This window comes from Spinacia oleracea, chromosome 2 (genome assembly GCF_020520425.1).
Source record: "Spinacia oleracea cultivar Varoflay chromosome 2, BTI_SOV_V1, whole genome shotgun sequence".
NCBI classification, from domain to species: domain Eukaryota; kingdom Viridiplantae; phylum Streptophyta; class Magnoliopsida; order Caryophyllales; family Amaranthaceae; genus Spinacia; species Spinacia oleracea.
Window position 1 is genome coordinate 100,106,317 of NC_079488.1, and position 26,999 is coordinate 100,133,315.

At 36.6% G+C, this 26,999-nt stretch overlaps 2 protein-coding genes across 3 annotated transcripts; both read right to left on the reverse strand.

Moving 5' to 3' along the window:
- Positions 1–674: 674 nt before the first annotated feature.
- On the reverse strand, positions 675–5,992 carry LOC110800337 (uncharacterized). Its single transcript, XM_022005649.2, has 3 exons — positions 5,747–5,992; positions 3,734–3,842; positions 675–1,215 (listed from the first exon to the last, which is right to left on the reverse strand). Exons 2-3 carry the CDS (start codon positions 3,837–3,839, stop codon positions 1,013–1,015), a joined length of 309 nt encoding a protein of 102 aa, XP_021861341.1. The 5' UTR covers positions 3,840–3,842; positions 5,747–5,992; the 3' UTR covers positions 675–1,012.
- Positions 5,993–9,157: 3,165 nt separating this feature from the next.
- Positions 9,158–26,526, reverse strand: LOC110800339 (E3 ubiquitin-protein ligase BRE1-like 1). 2 transcript variants are annotated; one of them, XM_022005652.2, is made up of 19 exons: positions 25,977–26,526; positions 23,817–23,978; positions 23,556–23,643; positions 22,290–22,514; positions 22,010–22,171; positions 20,976–21,172; positions 20,819–20,902; positions 20,582–20,701; positions 20,304–20,490; positions 20,066–20,226; positions 19,919–19,990; positions 15,934–16,010; positions 14,445–14,639; positions 11,162–11,234; positions 10,991–11,077; positions 10,286–10,423; positions 10,014–10,216; positions 9,780–9,942; positions 9,158–9,650 (listed from the first exon to the last, which is right to left on the reverse strand). In XM_022005652.2, exons 1-19 carry the CDS (start codon positions 26,091–26,093, stop codon positions 9,519–9,521), a joined length of 2,643 nt encoding a protein of 880 aa, XP_021861344.1. In that variant the 5' UTR covers positions 26,094–26,526; the 3' UTR covers positions 9,158–9,518. The 2 variants fall into 2 exon arrangements, with proteins under 2 accessions (XP_021861344.1, XP_021861343.1); XM_022005651.2 differs by having other exon boundaries at positions 15,913–16,010; positions 25,977–26,506.
- Between the last annotated feature and the right edge of the window lie 473 nt (positions 26,527–26,999).

Below are 26,999 nucleotides of genomic sequence, written 5' to 3' on the forward strand. Positions count from 1 at the left end.
CACTTTCGAAGGACTCAAATTTCTCTAAATTAATATGGGAAAATAAGGAATCCAATGATGATTATTGTCTCACAAATAAAATAAAATAAAAATAAAAAAATAAAAATATGAATATGGCAAGTGACCCAATTAAGCCAAAATATTGTAAAGTGATTGCACATGATAGATAATAATGTGTTATTGTCATTTTCGGTAATATAATTGTTTGATGTTATATATCAATATAGTATATGCTACCGTGATTTCAATTGTGTGAGACAGTTTATTTGGAGTAGTCTTTTCTACGGAGTATTTTCTGATTTCTAGTATGATTGTTAACACATGGGTGAATGTGTGGAAGCAGACCATGAGTTTTCAGTTGTTGTTTCAGGGATTGATTATGTTTTGCTCCTGTTTTTGGAGACACTTTCATTATTTATTTATACACCAAAATGACCATAATTGAAGGACAGTTTCCTTATACTAACTAGAAGAAATACAATTGTGTGATTATTTCATGCTCACTCAGGCGCATTCCATGGAACGCAGCTATACAGCAGATAGTTCAAGAGCTACCTAAGAACAGGGATAGCAAAATACAACTACTTTTACGCAAAATGCATTCATCATTTTTAGCAACGGCTTAATCAGAATATTGGGTGAAAAAGTTAAGTTAATATTGAGACGTTACACAATGAAAAAAAAACCCAGGTGATATAACTTCACCATTAATATGTTGTTTTCATACACACAGGGAGCTAGGGTAAGCTGCCCGCGATACATATTCATACAGGATAATGGGGAACAATTCGTATTTCTTAAAACCCGAAAATACATGAATCTATCATCATATCTTACAAAACAATCACTTTCCATGAGTGATAGTATGTTAAAATTGTGATCGCATGTTTACCTCAATGATAGTGTGATCACCTGACAGCCTGTAAATTTATTTCAGCCCCTATTTTTCAGTTCTCCCAACTTTACCAGTTGGCAACTGGGGAATATGCATTAGTGACTGTTCCTTCGAATTCTATTCCTCTTTTGCACCACTCTCAGATTTGGTTTGGTTTAAACTAGCTTTAGCCTTGGCAACAAATGTTGGATCTGGCTCATGCTTGTCTGAAGGCTCTTTCATCGCCATGTATATGTAAAACGCAATTACCACGTTAACTGATATAACAGCTAGAAATCCAACCAACAGTGTCTGATAATAGGAAGAGAGGTTCGCTAAACCTGATACATATAAACAAAAGCACAACTTCAAATTAATTACAAACCAACTTTACAGGAGAAGAGAAGAGAAAACAGTAAACCTACATCAAATAAAGCATACCAATAAAACTAAAGAAAAGTAAAAGCAACAAAACTGCACATTATACTAGTAAAAGTAAAAAGAAAAAGAATTATTACCACATGTCCATTATTCTAAACCAAATTTACTCCATATCTTGGATTAGGAGGAGTATTAAAATGACAAACAGATTGTAGTGAACATACTCTGGAAAAGTAAAAGAAAAAAGAACAACAAATAATTTTGCATTCAAACAGCAGAAACAGGTAAAAAGGGGCAACATATGGAGCAGTGGGTAGGATTGCCTTATTTTGTTAAGCATACAAAAACGACAAAATATGTTCAAAAGAAAGACACTGTAAGCAACTAATTTACATCAAATCCTACTACCGAAAGCACATAAAACTTTCAAGCTAATACGCGTCTCCCAATCCATTTGGTTATACGCCAAAATTCTCCACTTTGTGGAAGAAGACTCCGATTCACAAGACGACGAACAATCATCTAGGAAGGAGAGAGTTCAGGAAGGGCAAGCAACTAGAGTACTTTACATTAACTTGTAATAAAACCCATCACTGGAAAATTCTTAGAAGGGGCACATTGTGGGTGACCCTGGAGTCCCAGAATATGAGCTAAAATTAACCACTTTCGTGTTCCTAGATCATCCATAAATATAAAAAACTGAAGGCTTTTTATGCTAGAGTCTGCAGCTTCTAAGAATACATACAAGCACCCCACGGGCCACGGTCCATGACAAGCTGTGGCCCTTCCACCTAGAGGCCTGAAGAAAAGAAGAAAAGGAAACGATGAAGAAAATGAGCGTACAGGTTACAGGTCAGAGCCACTGGGTCAAATCTAAATTTTCTTATTACACACTGCTACAGTTTCAAGGATAGTACTGCTGCCTCTTGAGAGTCCAGGTGTTAACTGAGGCTAATATCCCTAGCCATAAGGTCCTATAACTCAGATATGACAAGGCTCTCAGATATGAGGCAAAGCCGTGACTCATGGCCCTTGAGGGTCCTATGGTTACTGAGACTAATCACTGAAACCAATAATTAAATTATTCTTGAAAATTGAAAATTTATACTTGTAGAACTCAACATGTGCTGTTTCCAGAAACAAGCAGAACACTCTCAAGGCTCCTGGATGCCCAGGACTCCAGGTCTGTTGGTACGAAAATGACCTAGGAACTCCCAAAATCTAGCACAGAGATTAAGTTCGTACATAATAACATATTCAGCTTTACAGATCAGTACTCCCAATACGTAAGCATTTCTTTTTTTTTGTAGCACAAAACTATAAAGCATGACTCATCCGAGCTTGAAGTTGAACCAGCAATCCCTTGCTTACACATGATGATATTAGGGTCCAAGAGTTAAGGCTCTTGAAAGTACCTAAGAAAAACTTGGCTTTAAAAAGTACCCGACGGGTCCAAGACTTGAGGCTTATGGCTAGTAGATCTTAGGGCTCCACAATAATGTCAATGATTCCAAGAACTTCCTTCTTCCATGCTGCAAAGCTAATGGGACATCAGTATTAGAACCTACAGACTTCCTTTCAGATTCTTTTTTTCTTGGCAATTGAACACTTCTACAACACACTTCAAAATGCTGATGTAATATAATGTCTAGGCACACTAATAAGTAAGCCGGCACCCCAAGCCAAAGTGTCCATGTCTTAACCAAATCAAAGCTTCAGGAACCACGGCCATTTCATATCCCTTGAAGATGTGTTCAAGCACCATAACAGTGAGCTACTGAGCTGCAATCCAGCTATCCAATGCAATTAACTCACCTGCCTGTTGTCATGCCCAGGAACTCAGTCATACTCACAAGACAAAATACCATGAATTTCATGGTAAACCATTCTCGAATATCTCCAAAGTCATGGTTATTCTCACTGAATTTTGGCACTAAGTTTCAAAAATATTGAAAAATAACCAAGGTGCTCCAAATGATCCTGTGCGTTTGATTAGTCCCAGAATTTGGCAGGGACTAGTCCCTGAATTGAGCACAATGTTAACCCAGAAAAGGATATTTCCAAATTTCAACAAACCCAGATAAATGGTACTAGAATCTCACTTCAGACACAAGCAACCGACTCTGTGGCTGTGGCTCCTGCTTGCAAAGTTAATGTTGTTCACGAGAATCACGAACAGATAATTATTAACTCAAACTAAAGGGAAAAGGAGGTTCATCAAGAGAGCTCTAAGCCTTTAATTAAGAAAGTGGAGTATTCATCAGTTGATTCACCCTAACTGCATGCAACTCTATGTGAAGCATCATAAAGCACAATCAGAAAAGGGAATTTCTGATATCATAATGCTAATAGTCTAACACCAATGCAAGGAACTACTGAATACTGAGTAGGTATTATAACGCATAACTAGCCAGTTCTAATGCTCCAGAAAAGATTCAGTGACATTTGCAAACATTCAAGAAATTTCAGGTGGCTTACCAGGAAACAAATTTTTCTGAAAGCCATATATGATAGCAATTGGAAATACCCACATCAACACCGAGGCAATAAAAAATTTATTCACTACTTGAGCTGATGTTGCCATTGCCTGTGAAAGAAACACAAGAAATAAACAGATAATGAATATCAACTGCCATAATCTATTAGCATAAACACTGACAAAATAATGACAGCATATACACGTAAAACGAGGGGCCCCTAATCGTTAAATCCCAAATGAGAAGGTGGGGATTGTAGTACGTTTTCTAGCTGTGTACTTCAATCCTGAGCCAGAGTCCCACCTCAATTCTAAAACACATATTCCCAAAACACCCTTATGAAAAGGAACCTCACTCAATCACTACCAAGTCATGCCAGGTGACGTTGAAGGTTTTATTTAACAATAGGTACTGATCAATGGTACAAAATTAGCGTTCAAGACACACTAAAAGCAATGCCCTAATGAATTGATTGTCCCCTAGGCACAACAGGACCGTTCAAATCAAGATAAAATCAAGTTTAACCTTAAATGAGAATTTGCACTACCAAACATGAAGACAATAATGAAACCTGCCTAGAAAATGCTAACGAAAGAAACTAGTCAAATACATGGGCATGCAAGTATGCAACACTCCTTGGCCCAACCATACGTCTCTTTGTCTCTTACAACACTAAGGCAGAACTCTAGCAAAGCCAAGGAACAAGTTTTTTTTTTATCCTGAAAACAACTAGGTGTTTAAGCATGGTCCAATACAATTCTCTGGTAATCCACCTTTATCATTTGCTATATTGCTTCACGTTTCTTGACTATAAAGACTCCAACAGGTGAAGAATTTATGAAAGCAAGTTTTCATCTAAAGAACAAGAATGGTGCATCTTAAAGTGTAATGCAGAAGAGAAGGAATGCCAGTATTTTTTAATTTAAACATCTGTTTTTTTTTCCTTCTAAATTGTAAGTGCTAAAAGCATAAGAGCGTCGAAATAGAGAAACTTTTCCTGCAATATCTCCCAACATTGTCATCACCATCGAACCAAACTGCAGTTCATGCACCCAAAACAATGACCACGTGAGTATAACTCAGTTGCATCAGCCTAAATGTGTCCCTTCCAACGTTATTGTTAACCCATAATTGCTCTTTTTTATTTCTAAAAATATGCACTTTAAGCAGAAAATAGAGAAGACCATCACCCAAACAGACCCAAATCGTCAAAAATACTGATAGGATCAAACTAAGGTTCCGCAATTCAACAACTTAACTCTCAAGCATACTAAATACTACTCCCTCCGTCCAAAAATTATCTTCCTGTTTTCCTAAACGAGCGTCCCAAAATTATCTTTCTGTTTCTAATTTTGGCTACTAAGGTCCCCACTTTTTTATGTACTATATTAATTAAAATTGAATTGAAAACCCTACCCATGTACTATATTCCACTTTTTCCATGTACTATATTCTCTTTCACATGTACTTTATTCCACTTTTTCATACAACTCAATCATCATTTGTACTTTATTCTACTTTTTCATGTACTATATTCCACTTTTATTAAAATCCGTGTTTTTGGTCAAATAGGAAGATAATTATGGGACGGAGGGAGTAGTAAATATCAAAAAATATAATCCTATAGCGTCAGTGGCATTGGTTCAATGATAAAAACAGACCCAAGATGAAGGCCTTGAAGCAGATTCGACATTAAAAAATCCGACTACTTCAATTGCATTCGCAATATACCCTAATCATGCCCGAATCATTCCTCATCATCAACATTAAACAGTTCAAAAACCGATTTCAGCGAGCAAAAACCGACCGTAAGTACTGATTAGTATTCCTCTAAAGTTAAGAAAATGCAATTGTATCTCCAGAAGAAGTACTACTAGATTAATGACATGAGAGTTTGATAATGTCAATCCACATTCTATGTATAAATTTTATAATCAAGTCGTAAACTTCAACGACTATCAATTAATCGGAAACCCTAGCTGAAGCAATTGAACAAAATAACATAACCATTTACCTAAGAGGGAGTGATTCTTTGATGGTTTCTCCGTTTATGAATTCGGTTTTTGAGAGATCTGACGAGTTTCCGATCGTCGCCGGGAAAGTTTGAATTTGCCCGGAATCCTTTGCGCTCAATCTTCTTATATGTTCCTCTCAAATTGGGACTTGTGTGATGATTTCCGATGGAAAGCTGGGAAGGAAGCTGATTAGAATGGACTGTTTTGGTTCCACTGCGAGGAGTTCCAAGTCATTTGAGGTTTTGTCCACATTCAAGACCCGAACCCGAGACGTTTATCCGTGAGAAATTACGAATTTATCTCCTTGATTAAAAGGAAAATTAGCCAAACACAACCTAATAAAGTTTTTTATTTGCCAATTACAACCTTAAATTTTTAATTTTGTCAATTACAACCTTAAACTTATACATCTATTTTAAATTACAACTCGATGTAATTTTCCGGCAAAAATCACTGGAAGATGATGTCATGATGTTATTATAAAAAAAAATTACATAATTTCTATAAAAAAATTAAATCGATAAATAAGAATTAAAACAAAAAAATAGATTTTTTTATAGATATTATGTACTCCGTAATATTTTTTAACAATATTATGACATCATCTTCTGGTGATTTTTGCCGGAAAATGGTTTCGGGTTGTAATTTAAAATAGATATTCAAGTTTAAGGTTCTAATTGGCAAAATTAAAAATTTGAGGTTGTAATTGACAAATAGAGAACTTTATTAGGTTGTATTTGGCAAATTTGCCTGATTAAAAAGAACAAGTAAATTAAGGGGCATATTTGAAAAAAAAGAGGTGAAGTCATTTTATGCAAAAGTGGCTGTATATTATACTCCAAGATTCTAGCTGTATATTTTTGTAACATGACTATCAATTAGGCTTATTTGACTGTATATTTCTGTATAATGACTGCATTTAATTCAAAAATCTACATTGAGGGAGGCAAAGGGGGGTGACGAAGTCGAAGTCGAAGTCGAAGTCGAGAAGCTTTTGTGCTTCAAGGTAGGCGGAGATGAAGATCTCGAAGTTGTCGACGATATTTGTACAGACACGATCACCAACATTTTCGGAAGCTTCGAGAAGTAGGAAGGGGATGACAGAGGAGTGGAGGTACGTGGCGGCAGAGAAACCCGCGAAGTCGCCGCACCACCATAATCAAGGCTTCGTGGATGAGCAGGGGAGAAGGAGGAAGATGGCCGTGAGCAACAAAGACGATGGAGGTTGCGCAGGGGAGGAGAGAAGACGGGTGTGATTACTTAGGAGAGATGACCGAGGTTGCGAGGGGGGAGCAGGGGGAAGATGGCCGGTGGTGGTGAAGAAGGGGGGAGACGGTAATCTTTTTTTATTTACGTTAAATGCCACTTGATTTACTCATGCTTTAATTTTGGAGATAAACTCGGAAAAGCTCTCCACCCACCTCGATAGACACCATCCCTCCCAATTGAGATTTTTTCCATACCTAAGACTCGAAGTCGAGACCTTGGTTAAGGAGCAAGAGGATCTTAACCACTCAGTCAACCTCAATTGGTTACATGTTTTCTTTGGAACAATATTTTATCCAAATATATACCGTATATTTTATCCAACAATATTTTATCCAAATAATTCTGTATTTTATTAAACCATTACAGAATTAAAGAGAGTTGAGTTGATTTTATTAAAATAAGATAGAAGTGAAAAATAAAAGAATTGTACTCCATGTCTCCATATAAGATAATTGGGTATCAAATTATTTAAAGAATGCAAAAGATAAAGAAGAAATAAGATAATGAGAGACTATAGAAGGAGAAAGGTATATTATTAAATTTTGAAAGCATATCAAAAATTTAAAGTGCACCCCTTAATAAAATACGACCACTTTAGAAAAATGCATGAACTGAGGGAGTAACATCGTCATCCGATTAACATCTTATCGGACTCAAATTTGGATTTCATAGAGCTTAATAGGTTCTAGATTATCTAGTAAATTATCCTAAAAAAGTTAACAGAAATATATTGTTTGAATGTCAATTGTTTTAGTTGGTAAAATTTTCAAGGATGGTATCCAAAACCTGAGATCAAATCACGTAAATAAAACTATTGTACTTCATGTCTTCATATTAGAATTAAAGTAACTAATCCATTTGTAGCTTTTTTAGTTTGTAATTTTAGGTTGGTTTTTAAGTTCGTAACTGATCACTTTGTCAATATATTAATCTATATTTAAGTGACTTTCAAGTTATGTATAAGATTTATGAAATGTTAATTAAACGATGATGAAAATCCTCACACCCACTCCCATTATCTTCACCTCTTCTACAATGTAGGGCACTCTTTAATTCTTGTCAAAATGAAAATTATGACGAGCTAAAGTGCACGGAGGTTTGGGTACATGGAGGATCATGTTTTGCATATGCTTTACCACTCCCATAATTTTAACCATTGAACTACGTAGAAGTTGCCAATTGTCATCCTATGTAAACCAAGCTTGTTGTGGGGAACGTCGCATACATTGTACATAAACGTGATACAATATTTTCTCTATTTCTTTTTATCCGTTTTCTACTTTAATATGATAACACCTAAACTACGGGGAAAAACAATTCATATTACATACTCTCTCCGTCTCGGAATAATCGATCCGGTTTGACCGACACAGAGTTTAAGAGACTTGAATTGACTTATTTAATTTAATAGGTAGTAGTTGATAGTGTGGTATTATTTTAATGTAGTTAGTGGGAGGTGGGTTAAGATGTGGGGTTGGGGGAGAGTAGGGGTTGAATTTTTAATTATTTTTTGTATGAAGTAGAGGGTAGGTGGGTTAATAGGGGTGGAGTGAGAAATAATATAATATTGTTAGAATATTTCCATTTTTAGAAACAGGTCAAGTATTAAGGGATGACCCGATAAGGAAAACAGGTCAAGTATTCGGGACGGAGGGAGTATACAACAACCTGACTAATACGGCATCACCCTGCCCAAATCTTTAGTTATAAGATAAACTTGAGTATACTTTCTCTTAATTTTTTGCCGTGTCCCCAAAACTTCGTTTATGGTGAGGAGAAAAAAGCCGAAACCAATCACCATAAGACACACTGCTCACAGTAACAAACTAAATTTCTGTACTCATTAAAAACCTAATACTTCTGGTCATATTGAACAAAGTTCTCTAACATCACATCATACTTATGAAACCTGTTTTTCTGTTAGCTTTGCTGAAAGAAAGTTTTTATTTGACTAAAATCTTTCTGTATCTGTTAGATACAAATCTCTTTGTAGATGAATTAATTTGTCATCAATTTTTATTTTTCCTCTAACTACAGTTACAAACTGAGGTTTCCTTCAACTGTTTAGATCCAAAATGTTTTTCTCAACTCAAATGAGAAACTGAAACTGAGATAGAATAACTCAAGAACTTACAATCAACTAAAGAATAACAAAACATCTGCCAAGGAACTTCCATTTCTTATATGTGGTTCATTTGGACTGCAATTGACAGTAAGTTCCCACTGCAGCTCCAAGATCTGTCAGCTACTGAAATTCATTAATACAGTCAACTACAAAAAAATTAAATTACCTAAAAACAGAGCTCTACAAGTCTACATTTCTAAGATATGCACTGTGGAGGAAAAAATTTAGCATCTCCTTGAACCTAATTGGCTGAACTAAACACTACATGCAACAAATTTGGGGGAATTTACAGATGGATCTCCGGACATATGTATTGTCGATTGCAACAGAAAAAGAACCCATTAAAATGTCACTCTGGCTGTTTAACTGCTGGTTTATCAGATGTAAACTGGCTTTACATCGTTAGGCCCGAAGCTTGCGGCACACACAGGACACTTGCGATGGCGGGTCTCGATTACTTTCTGAACACATGGATTGCATAACAGATGAAAGCATTTTGTGATGACAACCTAAAACAATTTACAAAAAAGTGTGTCAGATTGGATACCATACACAAGTTGTTGTTGGAGTATTATCGACTCTTGACTGACTTGTAAGTTCTATAAAATTAATAGATCGGGTAACAGGGGGGCAAGTACCTCCTTGGGCCTATCAAGGCAAACACTACACTTGAGTATTTCCTTGTATTCTTGGAGCTCTTGCTGAAGTTTTTCCACAACAGAACCCTCTTTTTGCGCTTTAAGATGTTCAGCTTTCCTCTTTACTGCTTCCAATTCCTCTTCCACCCTTTTCTTCTCAAACCTGGCAAAAAAGAGTGAGCGACTCTTGATTTATGTTGCCAAACAAGAAACAGTTTTTTTTGTTCAAAATACCTTTCTTTCTCCAACTCTATCTGCAAGCAAGAAAGGTTCGCTCGACCATCTTTAACTTTACTTTGTAGTCCATCCAAAGATTCTTTAGCATGTTGGGAAGATTTTCTTGAGTCCAACAGCCTCCTTCGAATATTTTCCAACGAAATTGAATTTTGACACCTATCTTCTGCATGTCTATGGATCTGGTCTGAGCAGCCTTTCACCTATTCATGCACAGCCTGTCATTTATATTCAGAGTAAGATGATGTGATACACAGATCTACTAAACCTACCTGATCCTCAATTCTTGTAGCTTTCATTTCAAAAAAGTCTTGTGAAACACTACATTGCTGGATTTGCTTCTGCAAACTTTGTTTCTCCGTAAGTAGAAGATCGTGCGTCTGTTTACTGCATCGACCTTCCAGTACCAGCTGAAACACGAATGGCCAGCCAAGACCAAAACATAAATATAATTGAATATGACTAAACGGATGCAATGGATGAAGATTTCCAAGTTGTTACTGCACAATTTGTTCACACAGAAAAGAAAACCAAGGCAAAATTCACATTATCTTTCTAACACAGGTAACTGAAATAAGATGGTATTCCACAAGATATTAAGAAGTCCTGTGCCATGAATCAAGCAGCATTAAAAGGTCTTAATTAAAAAAGTTCGTCAGAAAAATAATATTTTCAAAGAAACCAGGATCATACACAGTCCTGCTCAAATCACATACAAATCTCCGCACCACCTCTAGCCAAATTGTATCACCAACCTACTGATTTATATCACTTGCTCCTAGCGATATATAAAAATGCATAATTATGAAGAGCTCCACGGTTAATTTGTACAGTTTTACCAAGTCAGTAGAAAACAATTTTACCAAGCGAGATCACACGACAGTTAGGGGTCTCCATAAAATTCCTCCAAGGTAATTGTCCACATAAGCCAAAAAAGCATTCAGTGAATACAGTAATGCGTATATAGATCCAATCACCTTGATGTTATAGTCGTCTCTCTCAGTAATTTGCTGCAGCAGGTGCTGGTTTTGGTTTTGCATGTCATCATAGGCCTGACCAATAGTCTGAAAGGCATAGCAGATAAATATTATATGTTTGTTACTGAGTAGCTGAATAGATTTTGAAAATGGACTAAAACAAGATTTTACCTCGATCTCGGACAAATAGGCTTCATTCTCTTCATGCTTAGACTTTAAAGCATTAGAAAACTTTGACTTGTCCCTGAAATACAAGGATATACACATTAATAAGAAACCCTGGATCATAAGATATAGAAGTGATATAAAGCAATATAGAGTACTATACATGTAAAATGTTTTTAAATAAAACAGAACATTTGGCAACAATATTTGTTAAGTCTAGATTCCCTTCTTCAACTCCAAGCTTAAGATCAGATTAACCATTTCAACTCCAAATGGACCTTTTCAGCCTGAAAGAAACTAAAGGTCGGAACCAAAGGCAAAGGAGGGGAAACAGCCCGCCTAATTCCCAAGGCATTGACTCACTGTCCAAAAATCCTTAAAACATGAGTTGTGCCCATTATTTGTCACCCGAATGCTAATTGACTTGACAGCTAAAAGGGGATCTTCCTTGTGAACAATCATGTAAAACCCCTCCACCCAACAAAGAACGAGTATGCATGCAGTACCCCTCTTCCGCGCAAATTAATCTAAAGTAAATGAATAATTTCACCTCAGGAAAAGATGACAAAGGGGGAAGTGGTATATATTAGTATAAAGCTTAGTTTAAAAAAGCGCGCCATTCGGCGCCTTGAGCTCTCCAGGCTCACTAATGTCAACCAGGCGCGCGCCTTCGTGCGCCTCACCGGCGCCTTGTGCGCCTTCAGGCGCAATAGGATGACGTGGATCTTTTATTTATATTTTTTTTTCCTTTTTTAATGATATGAACACACCCCATGTGACCTATTAACGGTCATATCTCTACAACCTTAGCTTTTTGGGTAGTGGAAGTAGCATAATATGAGTTAATTTTCATATCTCCAGCTTGTAATTGCCATGGAAGGTTCTAATTCTGGCACTCCATCGAGGGGATCACGCAATGCTTATGAAATGGCAAGAAAATATGACACTTCAATAGAAATATGTTGTTTTGAGTATAAATTGCGTTACTTTTTTCCTATACCGAATTTTAAGGTTTATTAGAAAATTATGTGCGCCTTGTATCCAAAAGGCACGCGCCTGAGCCTTGCGCCTTGCGCCTAGGCTCCATGACCCTTGTGCGCCTTAGTGCGCCTTTTTAAACTAAGGTATAAAGATATAAACTAATGGCATTCCTATTTTATTTTAGTCCATACTAAATGCCAGTAAACTTCCATAACTATTCGCAGGAAAAGTAGAACTAGTAATAATATGCCATAGAAATGTGTAAGCACAATATCATAATCGACTTAACAACTGAACATCAGGAACCTCCATATGAAGAATTTAATAGATCAAAAGAATAGGGACACTAAAAAAGGTCACCTATTTAACTTTTTAATAATCCGTATAAGGTGATTTGAAAGCCATCCTTTTCACTTTTTTGGGGGTGGGGCAGGGTGGGGCGGGGTGGGTTGGGGGGGGGGGGGGGGGGGGGATTAACGGTGCCTTGACTGCCTTCTATCACATTGAAAGTTAACAAATTAACAGAGCACCAACTTTTTTACCTATAAATGAAACTCTTTCACGCTTCACACACTTGTTCTTGAACCACGGAAAAGAAAGATAAAGAAAGTTTGGATTACCCACATTTTAGAACATAGTTTGTTTGCATCAACATGTGACGTTCCTTTTCCTTTTTATAGGCTATGGTATAGCTTGGGTCACGTTAGCTTGTTAACAATACTTGACTTCTCTTATGTTTAATAGACATAATCGTACAGGCCAAGTATAAGAAGCTATACGTAGAATCTTTGCAACATCAGTAACAGGTCCAAAGCTAAATGCATGCTTTTGTCATAACACTTTTTCATTAATTTCATTTTGGAACCTTTTGGAAAATTAGAAAGAGAAAGTCTACGGGACTTATTTAAGTGAAAGGACTTTTTACAAGATTATGTTACAGTTAAATAGAGTGAAAGTCTTGAATTTACTCGTAAATTTTCTAGATTTACTTGTGAGTTTCTTGAATTAATCCATTTAGTTATTCTTTTCTTCTATTATTGCAGACACATTGAAATTTTTATGATGTATGAACCAGATGATGAAGGGCATTCCCCCAATGGACACCCTGCAAAACCAACCATCTTCAAGTCTAAGAAACTTCCCAACTAAAATGGACCTTGTTGTAGTAAAGTTTGTTTGCTTGCATACATCATTCGGCATTAGCTTCCTGATGAGGAGCCATTCATTAGAAATAAAGGCTACGTACTCTGACATATAATTTGCCAATCACACTCCAAACTATCACACCAATGGCCTCGGAATACATGACTAGTCACACAATCACGAGTGCTACTATCTAGCTAATTCCGAAAAAGATTATTTACTATTCGGAGATGCCAACTACATACCTCCAAACCAAGCTCATATCATGCCTGGTCAGCACCTCCACCTAATGAAGACCCTTTGAGCAATGACGAAGGATCGGATCATGATGAAATAGAGGAAGAAATAAAGCCAGAAGATCAGGGGAGAACAAAAGGAGAATTCACCACATTTTGAACAAGCCATTGATGTTGAAAGACCCCAAATAAATCTACCAGTAGACAATGACCAAGAAATAGTGGAGAAAGAGCAAGAAAATGGAATAATGAGGAAAATCAACTGCTTATGATTGGGGAAGAGGAACCAATTGAGGAAGCGGAGCAACTTGAAGAAGAAAACGAACCAATTGAAGAAGAGCTGAAGAAGTTTTGATCCAATAGAAAAAGAAATATAGAAGAACTTCAAGCAGGATTACAATCAATAAAACAAACAGCAGAAAACGAATAAAACAGAAAGCATACGTGCATCTGAACAGTAACTGAACCATGAAACACCACAAGTCCGCAACCTTTCTCTGCGACGAGAAGCTCCAGCAACATCATTAAGGAGAAGACGGAGCTGGCGAGTAGATCTGAAGGGAATTTGACGACGGAGAGTGACTTATCTGGGTGTTTGATGTTTATCATCTAAGCCACAAAGTACCCCTTTTTTTCTTTTCTTAGGCTTCTAAAAGGCTTTTACAACTTGGAATAGTTTCCCTTCGTTAACCAATTTCAGAAATATTTCGTCTGCATTTACTAAAAAAGAACCCCCTAGCCGTTTTCTTGTTACCTAGCTAATGACAAAGGATAAATGTTAAGGAAACCACCAAGAAATGATAATATATTTGCAATGCTAGTTCACATCATAACCACGACGTATAAGGAAACTTGTAGAGAGCTATGGGGGAAATAATAAAATGTTAAGAAGAATAAAAGACCTTCAGCACAAACATCAACCACACTACCTTTCAGAAGATTCACACTTCTCCCTCAGATCTGCAATTTCAGCTTCCGCGGCAGCTAGACGTTGTTGGGATAAAGCCTCTGCTTCAATAGCTGTTTTCACACGTATTTCCATATTGTGTTCATCAAGAGAAGACTTCAGGTTATGCACATGGGCCCATGCCTTGTACTCCCTATCCCTCGCCTCTAAGAAATTTCTGCAGATCATGTCAATCAAATAAAAAAAAAAAATATCATAAGATTGTGGAAAATATATGTGACATACGTCAGTGAAGGATGGGATACAGTTATACAAAGCTTGCAACAATCTTAAGCGCTGATGCTACTCCAAAGTCCAAACTATTGTTAACGTCTTATATTTACATTTAACCAAAATATAGTGAACTAAAAGATTCAACGCAAAATAACAACATTAATGTCAAATCGAGAACCAAGATACAAGGAGGTAAAGTTGGCCGGAAAAGTGAAACACCCCCTCCCCTGGAACACACCAAAAACTGATTAAAGAGAGGGGGCAGGGGGTAGAGCTACTTTAGAAAGCAGTACAAATACATATTAATCACCCAAGCATCCATCCTATTGCCCTAAACACAATATGAAGGCTAAAAGCCTAACTAGGGTATCTATCTCAAGAAAGTTCCAGTTACAAACCCCTTGCACCCTGTGTTTTCACGCCAATGAAAGAATTTGAAAATACAATCACTTTGATTGTTAACTTTCTAATTCCAGCGGACTCCTTCCTTTGAAATTTAACTCCTCCTATTGCGTAGCTGGGTGCTTTAGTCTCCCTACCTTACCTTTGATTTCCAAAATCAAACTTTAATTTCCTTTCCCTTCCTCTTCCCTTCTTTTAGGAGGGCAATGGGTAAGGAATTTCAATTAATTTTTTTCAAATTTTGTCTTATCTGCTTAATTACAGTTCTCTCTATACCCACGACCCCACGTTAATGGACTTTACTAATTCTGTACACACCACCAATCATCTCGCACCATAAGCTCACTACCTCTACTCCTGCGGCAGGTGGGATGTACAAAATCTTACCATGATTACACCAGGGAGATTTTTTTCTGCTTTTATTTAGGCCCGGGATTAAAAACATTAATAAAATGTTACTTCACGACAAACAAGTGCAAAAAGTTAAAAGTTAACTCTATTAAGAAACTGTTACTAATTAAAAACTTTCTTAGAATAAGTTTTTTTTAATAGATAAGACACAACTAAGAAGTAAGAACTAAGGAAGCAACACATGCATTCTTTGACACAGGAATTGTAACCAGTATGTTTGATGTGCTGATAAGTCTCGCTTACACTATTAAGCGAACACAGATACAGGGGGAAAAAAAAAAAAAAAAAAAAAAGCTTTTACATGAAATCAACTAATCAACACAGGCTATTGACAAACAGAAACATCAAATTTCACAAAGACTGCAATTACACTATTAATTGAGAAAAGGCATCAAGATAATTACGAGATTTTGATTCCTTCCAACCTTGTTAAGGCAGATTCACGTCTGTACATCTCTACAATAAGTTTTAATTCCATATCACTTTCTTTCAGATCCTGAACCTGCAAGATTTGTTATGAGGAAGCTCAGTACTTCTTCTCTCCAACCATCACCTAATAAGCATAATAATACAATATAATAGCATATTTTAAGTGAGGGTCAAAATTATCATTCAGAAAGGATGAGGATCCTCTATGATAGTGACAACCCCCAGGATCTCACAATTCACGCAGGGTCCTGGAAAATTGGACAAGGGGAAACCATCTGATAATTGATGGGACATTGCAGACTTGCAGGATTGGGAATATATGTACAATAAAATAGGATAAAAATTACAAAAACATACAAGAAAAATCTCAATAAACAGCATAAAGTAATATGAAACTAAAAATATCCTTGAGAAAAGGAACCGTCAACATATATGATAAATGTCTTGTAAAATCCCAGTCTCCTCAAAAAACAAAGTGACTTATGACTTTTAAAATACACATGTAATACACCTACATACACGGCATATTTTGAATTCGCCATTATCCCAACCATCCATCTTCCAGGGGTACTCTCGGGTCTACATTCTCACATGCCATTCCCCATACTGACGTAGCCGATTATCCGTATCTTCTCCTTAATAAATGCAACTCCAACTTTCCTTCGAACATCTATATTCCTAATTTTATCCCACACATCCAACTCAACATAGCATCTCTGCTACACCCATTTTCTAAAGATGCTCCTTCCTCGATGTCCAACATTCTGACCCGTACAATAATGTCGATCTATTTGTTGTCCTATAGTATTCATTCTTCCTTTTAACCTTAAAGGCACACCGATCACACATTTTCTCTCCATTTGAGTCACCCACACTTAATTCTATGAGTTACATTCGGCAAAATTTGATCGAAGGTGCTTAAGACATTCACAAACGATAAACTCTTTTCAATCTAATGTTACAACATCCTTGCTCCTCCCCTTCCCAATCCTAAAATGACATTCCATTAACTCATTTTTACCCCATGTCTCGCAAGATAAACGACTTTTATGCATAGATTGAAAATGTGAAATCATTCGTGCAGCGAGATATGTCGCGGTGTCTCTTTAACGGAAATGATGCGTTAGTCATGGACCTTGACGCGGTTGTCTCGGTAAGAATTTGAAATTTTATTTTATATGAATTTTTAAATTGAATCAGTTGGGAGTTGGGAATTATTTAAAGAATCTTATAAATTGTTTCATACAAAAATATCAATGCTATCCCACATTTTGGGCTCATTGAAAATAATCACTTATATTTTAAAAGGTCCAATGATAAGTGACAAGAAGCCCCTTCCCTAAGCCCTACACGTGAGTATTTAATTAAAAAAAAAGGGAGCCCCGTGTCGGCCCACTCACCACCTACCCTAAAGCCTACACGTGACATAATTAAATGAATTCCTTTGTCCACCTTCTCTCTCCTTTCTTGTTTACCGGCTCATACAAACCGGGATAATATCGTATCACCGGCCTCAAAAACCGAGTTAACTCGAGCGAGTTTTAACACCATGCTTCTATGGTAGATCGCCTGCCATAAACCCAAACTAATTATTAGAAACACTAGCACATCAGCTTTATCCCTTGATAACTAGAGCGAATCTCCTTTGTTTTTATAAATAGGTATGGAAGTGTTTCTCCATTCTTGGTATATCCTATTTGTCCTCCAAATCTAGTCAAATAGATATGTTAACCAATCACACTAACATACACCGGGCGTCTCCAAACCTCAATAGGACCATCATCCAACCCAACTACTTGTTATCATTATCTTAAATGTTTTCTACCTCCTTTTTATGAATCCTCCTCACATAATCCTGGTTGACTTCCCCGTCCTCAACAGAGAGCTTAGTTTTAAAAGGCACACGGTGCAGGAAGTCCTTAGAGCGTAGGCGCAAGGCGAAGGTGTGCGCCTTTTGGATACGAGGCAAAAAAAAAAAAATCTTCTGGTATTTGATTTCCATTCAAGCTTAAATACAATATTAATTTTTTAGGGAATACATCTAAGTTAAATGACAGTGTCCAAATATGTTAAGTAGTTAAAAAAGCTATAATGCTTTCAAATACAGTAAAATAAAAGCCTTTAAACAAAATAAGAGAAAAGGTAAATTACTAAGCAAATATTTTAAATATCCATTCTTCACTTTAGCTTGTACAGTTGTAGCAGGTAAAGACAAAAGAGGGAGTACTACCCACGTGAAGAAAAAGTGGAGAAAAAATTGAACATGAAAAGGTGACAGAAGCAAGAGAGAGAGAGAAGTAAAGAAAGATCGAAGAAAGAACACAAACAAGAAACACAGACCAAAGAGAAACTTGCCTCAAAATGGATGACCAAAGAAGAAAACCGGAGGATCTGGTGCCGGCCAAAAAAGCTTCGCCGGAAACCTTTGGCATACCAACAAGGGCAATAACCCCTAATTTCCAGTTGCTTCTCATCCGCGAATTAGGTATTTTATAATTACGAAATTCAATTTGGGATAAGATGAAGTAAATTCATGCAATTAATCGAGAAGTTTTGCTCGAATTTGCTTCTTATAGAAAGGGTAAGTATTAATTTGATAACAAAATGACCTTTTCACGCTTTTAACCTATCTTTTCACTTTCTCTTGCATATTATCAAAAGGTGGCTGAGGCGTGCGCCTTGGCTAAGGCGGCTTAAGTCGTGCACCTGTTGGCGCCTTATGGAGTTCGATGTGAAGATTGTTGAGAGTGGACGCCTAGCACCTTGGGCGCGCTTTTTAAAACTAAGATAGACAAGTGTCTCTTGTAACACCCACTTGACTCCCGTTAAACAACTCATCAAAGTAATCCCTCCATCTCTCCTTACTCTCGTCATTCAGAACAAAATCATTAAGTTCGTGTTCTTCAACAAAAGGTCCTTGGTCATCACTAGTCTCCTTCTATCAATCCTACAGATCTCCTATTCACCATCCCTCGAGTCTAGTTTGTGTATTTATCATTGTACACCTCTGACTTAGAATCTTGAGAAGCTTCTTTCGCCTTACTTTTAATGTCTATATATTTGACAATAATTTCTTCATCTCTAACTCTCCAAATTCCAAGGCAAAATAACATTCCATTTTATTTAATTGCTACTTTTACAGCCTCATTCTACCATGTCGTGCCTTTGGTTCTACAGCACAAATAGTTTTCCGTTAGATTTTCCAAATACCTACTTTGCTACTCCTTCATCTTTTACCAAGTAGAGTTAGGGTCCACCTTTCAGTTTTTTGACCACTCTATCTAACCAAACCTTAACAATTAATACCCTTTAAGCTCCACCATGGGCACCATCTAATCTTCCAATAAAATCCATTCCTCTTAGACTTGCTTTAATCCAAACATCGAAAATTAGGAATTTAGGACTCTTGTTGTGTAACTACGCTCTCCCCTATTATGTAACCCGAGAATTAAGACAACTAACCCTATGTCCTCCTTCCCAAAAGAAACATTTTTGAGTTACATCATTCATTTTCATTTAACAGAAGCTCTAAGCTCCGCTATTTCGACTGATAGTTCGCAAAGGCAACAAACCTACTTTCACTTCCTCTCTTACATTTTTCTCACTTCCTTTGCATGTGAACAAACATCGAAAAAACTAACAAATCTATGAAATGCCAACATGATCACTAGCAAAAGCTACAGCAGCATATTCCATTCCAACAATCTTCTAAATCAGAAAGACATGAATCTGGTGCATAATCATATGAGCACATCTCATGGTGATAATCTCCCAACTGACACCAGTCAACTCATTGATTGACACACAGTGGCAAATTTGTTGAAACATTTCTTGACCAAAGCAGCACAATCAAAGGCACATATCTCTCCAGAAATCATGTCTGGTCAAGCATCTTTTTTAAGAAAAATAAATCTAAAATCTCATCATGCTTTACATTTAGAATTCCACAACGATACTTTAAAAAATCACAGCACAACATACCACAGCTTGTAATTTCTGCACATCAGCATCTTGATCAGCTGACCTACGGGATAATGTCTCCAAATCTTTGGCCTATAAATTAAATTACACATCAGTCTACAACAACTCACACATAAATAAGTAAGCAACTGTAAGCAGTTGATTTACCTTCCTGGCAAGAACATTGGAGAGGGATTGGACTTCAGCACGCAGAGCATGGACATTCGCCGCTGTTTCCTTGTACTTGCGCAGCTTACTTTGCATAGAGCTCATGTCCTCAGGAAATGAAGAAACAAACTCCTTAAAGTTTGAAATTATTTCTTTCCTTCCTGAACAAACAGAGCATTTCAAGACCATATGCAACTAATTATTCCGAATATTTCTAGAAATTTTAATTATTCTGTACCTGGTTCTCTAGAAGCTTCTTCCAGCTTGGCTTCTATCCGCTTTCTTTCATCATTTTGCCTTTGTATCTCCGATTCAAGGTCATCAATTCTAGAACCAACTGTGGTCAAAGACCTTCGAAAAACATCACCTAATTCAGTTCTTACAACTACTTCTTTTTCTTTCCATGCAACCTTGTCTTTCTCGGCCTGGAAATTCCAGAATAATCAGCAACACAAGAAAATTACTCCAGAAATTAACCAGATGCATGCACATACAAAATTAGCAAACAGTTACAACCTGAAGTTTTTCAAATAAAGCTTGATACTGGATAACATCAGCTTTAGACTTCTCAAGTTCTTCCTTCACTAACTTAAAGGCTCTTGCACATGATATAGACTTCACATTTTTTAATGTTCCCTGTCATCAAGCACCATGGAATTAGTAATTTGCTACTTCTGGATTCCGGAGCAGTGATAAGTATAAAGTTCTCCAGGAAAGAAAGCATTTGCTATGTTTCTCATGATGCCACCTAACCTGCAAATTGGAAAGCTTCTTTAAAATTTCTATCCTTTCCTCATGCAAATGCTTAAGTTCTTGTAGTCGGGAAGATGACAGAGCCTGCAAAAATATTTACAACTTTATCAACTGAGCTTAGTCTAATCCAGAAAACACCTGAAATCCAGTTCTATACCATTGACTCCTTCAACGTTGATTCCATATCTTGCAGATCTTCTTTTTGTTTGTCTGCTGTCCTATCATTAGAAATATGTTTGTTTGCCATGTTCAAGACCGGGAAAAATGCCCCCTTTGTTGCGTCTTTCTCTGCTTTAATAGCTGCCAACTCATGGTTACTTTCTTCCAACTCTTTGATGACACTCTCCAGATCCCCTGCACAAGGACACATGCATATTACAAAACCAACAAATACTAAACATACAGGATTTCTGTGCTATATATGGGACAAACTCCATCGCCTCCCCCCCCCCCCCCCATAAACAAAGGACAACATAGAGAATACAAAACTAAATTTCTTGTAAATATCGAGGAAGATTGGACATAAAAGAAAATTTTCCTACAACAATAAGGGAAGCGGGAACGGATTCATCATAAGGAAGCTGATATTTGATAGAAAATGGAAGAACATCGAGTGAACTGCTATAACTTCACTGATCATTATATCCTTTAGACAGCAAAAGGACAAAATCATGACTTACTGAGGACCAAAGATGATCAACAAATCAACGTCAAGTCGTCAAGTAAATAATGTGGCATCAAATTAGAATCCAACTACAATTCTTTGAACCTACGTTACCCATTCTCTGCAGAAATATTGCACTAGTTGGAAATATAGAAGCTTGTTATGCGGATCTTCATTTAAATTTTCACCTCAAGAACCTGTGTTATCCCCGGCCATCTAACATAAGAACGGACAATTGACACTTCATTTGGACCAAAAATCAAGAATTGCATTGAATTGTAGGGTTTGACACTTGGACACATACTCGTGTCTGACACAGATAACAAGTCCAAGTAAGACAGGTTACAACTTACAAGTAACCGACATGGATAGTTCTACAATGTTTCAGCGAGCATAGCATTTATAACCACAAAAAAATGTCACATATATGGCAACACAGGTATGGCTTAACACACCTGTGTGCCAGTGAAGAGTACGTTAACTCTAATTTAATAAACAGGACAGATGTTAGAGACGGTCAAAGTTACCTCGAAAAGAACTCAGTTCAGCTTTGTTCTTAAAATCACCATCCTCATGCTTACGCAGTTCACTTGCAAGTGATTTATGTTTCAGATGAAGATCGTTAAGAGCTGATCGCAAGTTCTTAACTTTTGCTAACATGTCATTGGACGGTTGCCGTCTGCCTGAATCTTAAACACCCAAAAACAAATGGAGCATAAAAAGAAAATAAGAAGAATGAAGATATCCTTGGTAAGAGGATTTCCCAATAAATAATTACACATTTAAAGCGGAGAAAACAGTGCTTACCATCCTCTGGAAGTGCTGTCAATACGGCGGCATATAATCCATCTTTCATACGCCACAAGTCATCTACAACAGTCACTATATTATGCAGAATATTTCTGGATTTTTCACAAGCTTTATCCCCATCCTCTATCATCTGATCAAGGGAATTAGTAGCTAAGCATGGTTCAGGTGAGCCTGTTTTAAGTCGCTTCAAAAATACATCATCAGCAGAGGAGGAAGAACCATCTATCAACAATCAATGAAAATACTAATTAGCAACAGTTATAAATACTTGACCTCAGTCCAAGCACAAATACTATGTCCTTCTGCACTATAAAACCCTAATCTAAAGGAACAATTAATGCTAATCTTGTTTAATTCTCCTTTCTCCATGTATAGTTAAGATGTGAGTTAACTGACACTAAAAAGAAGGAAGCATGCAAAGCTTACAAACAACTATAAGTCAAAGACAAAAGAAAACACTACTTAATAGATGATTAACAATTGAAATTTTGGTTATCTAGCTTACAACCTAGTCACATGCACCTAAACGATCGGTACAGCAAGGAAAACATAACAGCCTCCAGAATTACAAGGCCTGAAAAATATATGTCTTTAAAATCAAGTTAAAAAAAAAGCCGGCAAAGAATTTCACTGCAGCATGAATGAATACAACATGTAAGCACAGGCCACTAAAAACATAGTAGGCTAGTAGCCCATATAAGCAGTTAAACTTCTCGCCAAAAATTACAAGGTGCTAAAGAGTAAAGAGACTGTATCTTCAATTTCAGAGTCTTCCTATTCTTTTATCTTAAAAATCAGGCAAGCAAGAAAATGTTCCGTTTTAAGGTTACCAGAGAACAGAGAAAAACAAAGGGCTTATACAAGATTCTTTTTCTTCACAAAAACAGCAAGACAACTACCAGGGAAGGTCTACTTCTAACCTACAATAACCTATCTGAAAGTTTGGACATAAAATTCCTAGTCCCAAATGATATCCCATTTGACACCCATTTCAAGAATTAATAGCCAACCAGCCAAATTCCTAAAATGCCGAAATCCAATCCTCTAATATACTTCAATAACCAATCTAAGTGTATGGAAAGAAAATTCATAGTTCCTACATGATGCCAGCTCTAGAACCCGTTTTAAGCATAGGTGATAAAAAAAAACTATCCAGTCCTCCATAATAATTCCCTCAAGTTTTGTATAAACAGAAAGCTTAAATGAAAACGGTGGGTTGCTACTTGAAAACAAAAGAGAAATTTTCATATAAGAACTGCTTACCCTCCACGATACCTAAATGATGAACATTTCCTCCACTGCTAACCATGCCTTTTTTGTCAACAGATCGGGCCTCCAAGTCATCGAGAAGCTATAATATTTAGACAAAAAAGTACGTAACATTTGAACGACAGTCAGAAGCTAAAACTATAGACATATAAACCTTGGGAATGCAACACCTATTAAAGACGAACCTTAAGCATGATAACTTGAAAGATGCTGATAAACAATTAAAGGAATGATGAAAGCAAAACCTAAGTTTACCTTATTCCAGCCTTTATCGACCACCGCCAACACTTTATCATATGTTTGTTGCCTCTCTTTACGTTGTGCCAATTTATTCTCAAGGGACATAATTTCTATCTTCTGTACCTCAAGCTTTTGAGAGAGCTTCTGATTTTGGAACTGAAGTACAGCAGTGTCAAGCTACAACATAAAAGAAGTGTATATTAACCAACCGAGTATTACAGTCATCACTATAAGACGATCTAGTTCCATCACAACAAATATACTATTCCTTCAGGCCCAATTCTGCAATGCTTCCCTGAAAGTGAAACCCATCAAACAACAGACATATCACACCAGGAAAAGAGAGCATAAAAGAAAAATGCAAAAAGGATCGATCCTACAACCAATTGATCTCAGCCATAAGCTGAAACCAGAAGCACTCATTCATGTCAAAGATGCAATCGGGCAACATACAGATAGTCACACTTCATCTACCAACCATGCACATTGTTGCAATACGGGGGAAAATAAGTGCAATAAATCTTTAACAAAAGTTTCAATAAGTGCAATACGGGGATAAAATAAGTTCACAGCCTTCTTAGGAAAGAAAAAATTTAAATTGAACAAAAGGGGTAAACGAGAATGAAAACGTGGTCAATTTTGCCATAAATCTTCAACAATCTCGAAACAATTTTAACTTTTTTCACTCACATAAAAACACTATGTGGGAGTGGAACCTCTATCAAATTATACAATATAATTTCATACCACCACGTGAAAGAAAATTAGAAAATTTCCTCATTGATTTCAAAAACTATGACCAACAACTAGCACCACCACCACCATGAAAAAATACTCAAGAAAAGAAGATAACAATTGCTAGAATTGTAGCTCATACGATATGCTTCTCTAAATACATATACATATCCAAAAGATGACTACAGTTTATTTCACCACTGGCTTGGTCTGGGAAGGTCAAGCACACATGACAAGCATTGATTTAATCAAAATAATTCAAAAACTAATGGAACAGCCCCATAAAACCACCCAGTATTGACTCTGCTGCTTGCAAAGTTTTAAAAATTGACAGTCTAAAAATGAACCATATAACAAGAAAATCGAAAATAGAAAACCAAGCAGTAAATTTTGCACATTTTTCTTGCAACCTGGCAAAAAAGATCATCTTGTAAGTCATAACCCAGTTAGACTTATAACTAATGAAATATCTACAAATCCAATCTAGATAAGCATATCACAAATAAAGATTACACATACATTAGACAGATGCACACATGGGAAGCTAGGTCAATTGAGTAGGCGATCTCTACAAACAAATCAAATCCCAACCACTAAATTGCTCACAATTCATAGAATCTCCACGAAGCCAGTCAGCCATCACAATCTTGGCCTACGCCGCCTACCTATGAAATGTATAAGCTTTTGGAATGTTAAAATGCTCACAGATAAACCCTAACCGCCGCCAAGCCAATATATCATCCCCAAAGTATGCCTGAAAACAACTACCAATTGTCATATGCCTGTTGGGTTTTTAAAGATATTTTTAATTAATGCAAACGTAACGGCAGTTGGGCGTCATTTTGAAAATTTATTACATAATCAGGATAATCCAGTTTTGCTAGCAACAATCTGTATGGATGTCAATTGACTAAATTAATAAAGTCTTGGGGGCGGTATCCATGACCTAAGATCAAATCCGCTTACTTTGGCGCCATCTCTATAGACCAAAAGGAAACAAGCAAACATTTCCATATCTTCATCGATTTTCATTAGGAGTTTACACATCTATCTAAATTGAAGTTGAAATTAAAATTAAAATAGTGGAGCCGAATCTGTCTCACTTCGACAACCTCCTCGGTAGGTAATAATTGCTAAGTCTTCAAAATTCGACTGATAACTACCTACCATTCCCACTGAAAATGTCCTTGTACGAAAATGTGGCATTAGCACAAACAAATCAGGCAACGCCCACATTATCAACTTCAAAGAGAAAAACACGTAAATATATCAACTAGAGATGCATAAACCGCGAAAAGCATCAAGTTTAACCAGGTCACCTTAACATCAAATTAACCAAATCAAACACAATTACTAGAATAAACAGCACATATAGCACCAGAAACAGAAAAAACCAATCCAAAATAATCATGCAAAAAGAAATTTAGCAAAAACCAAAACCTTCTTGTCCTCCGAGAGTGGCGTGACAGGCGGCTTCTTGGCCATGGCAGCAGCTGCAGTAGGGGAAATAGAGCTCAAATGGCGTCGTTTTCGGTCAGGCTCCCCTGTACTCGCCATTGATGAATACAGCAAGTTGCAAACCCTCTCAAAACTATTGAGGGTGCAAGATTCTCATAAAATGAACGAAACTTTTAATCCAAAAACCCAGAAATCGCTACAATCAGGTCTCATAATTCACCAATAACCAAGCTGAATTGAAAATTCATGAAAAACCCTAATTCAGAACCCTCCTGAAAGCAACGAAACCCTAGTTTTTTTCTTCTTCAGCGCAATAAAAATTGGGGAAAGGGGTGAAAATTTCAAGGAATTAGAGATGGGATTTCAATCAGAGTTCAATAGTAATTCAGAGTGATTGTCAAATGATCAATCACTTGCTCACTTTCTCTCTCCTCCGCAAGTGTGCTTGAATTGTGAATGAAAATAGCAGGCTTTTTCAACAATGAAGAGAATTTCTGCTGTCAAAATAAAAATATGAGCACCCAAAATTAATATTTTTATGACGTTTTTTTATTGCCAGGTGAGGATATTCTTTTTTTTCCCAGAAACAGTAGATTCATATGACAGATATACCCCTGTGGTATTTTAGAGTTTTTTAAGGTGTAATTTCTTGCAAATTTTGGCGCAGAAAAAAAGAAATGATTAAAGCATTAAGCATGGCAATATCTTGGCAAACTAAAAATTCATAGATTACCTTGGGTAAAATGATTAACAAAGATGTTTATTGTTTTCATTTAAAAAAACTTATGATTTTTTATTTACATAAAAAAAAAAAAAAATTTGTTACCATTTTAATTGCATTAATGTACTACGTATAGTAATATGTTTTCTCGATAAGGCTCATGTAGTCATGAATATTGCTTTTTTCATTTGCATCTCTGTTATTAGGTTTCCTCGTTGATTTATTTCATTCAATTGATTTTGAATTCAGGATGTGTGTCGCTTTATCTCCAAATAATTGTAAAT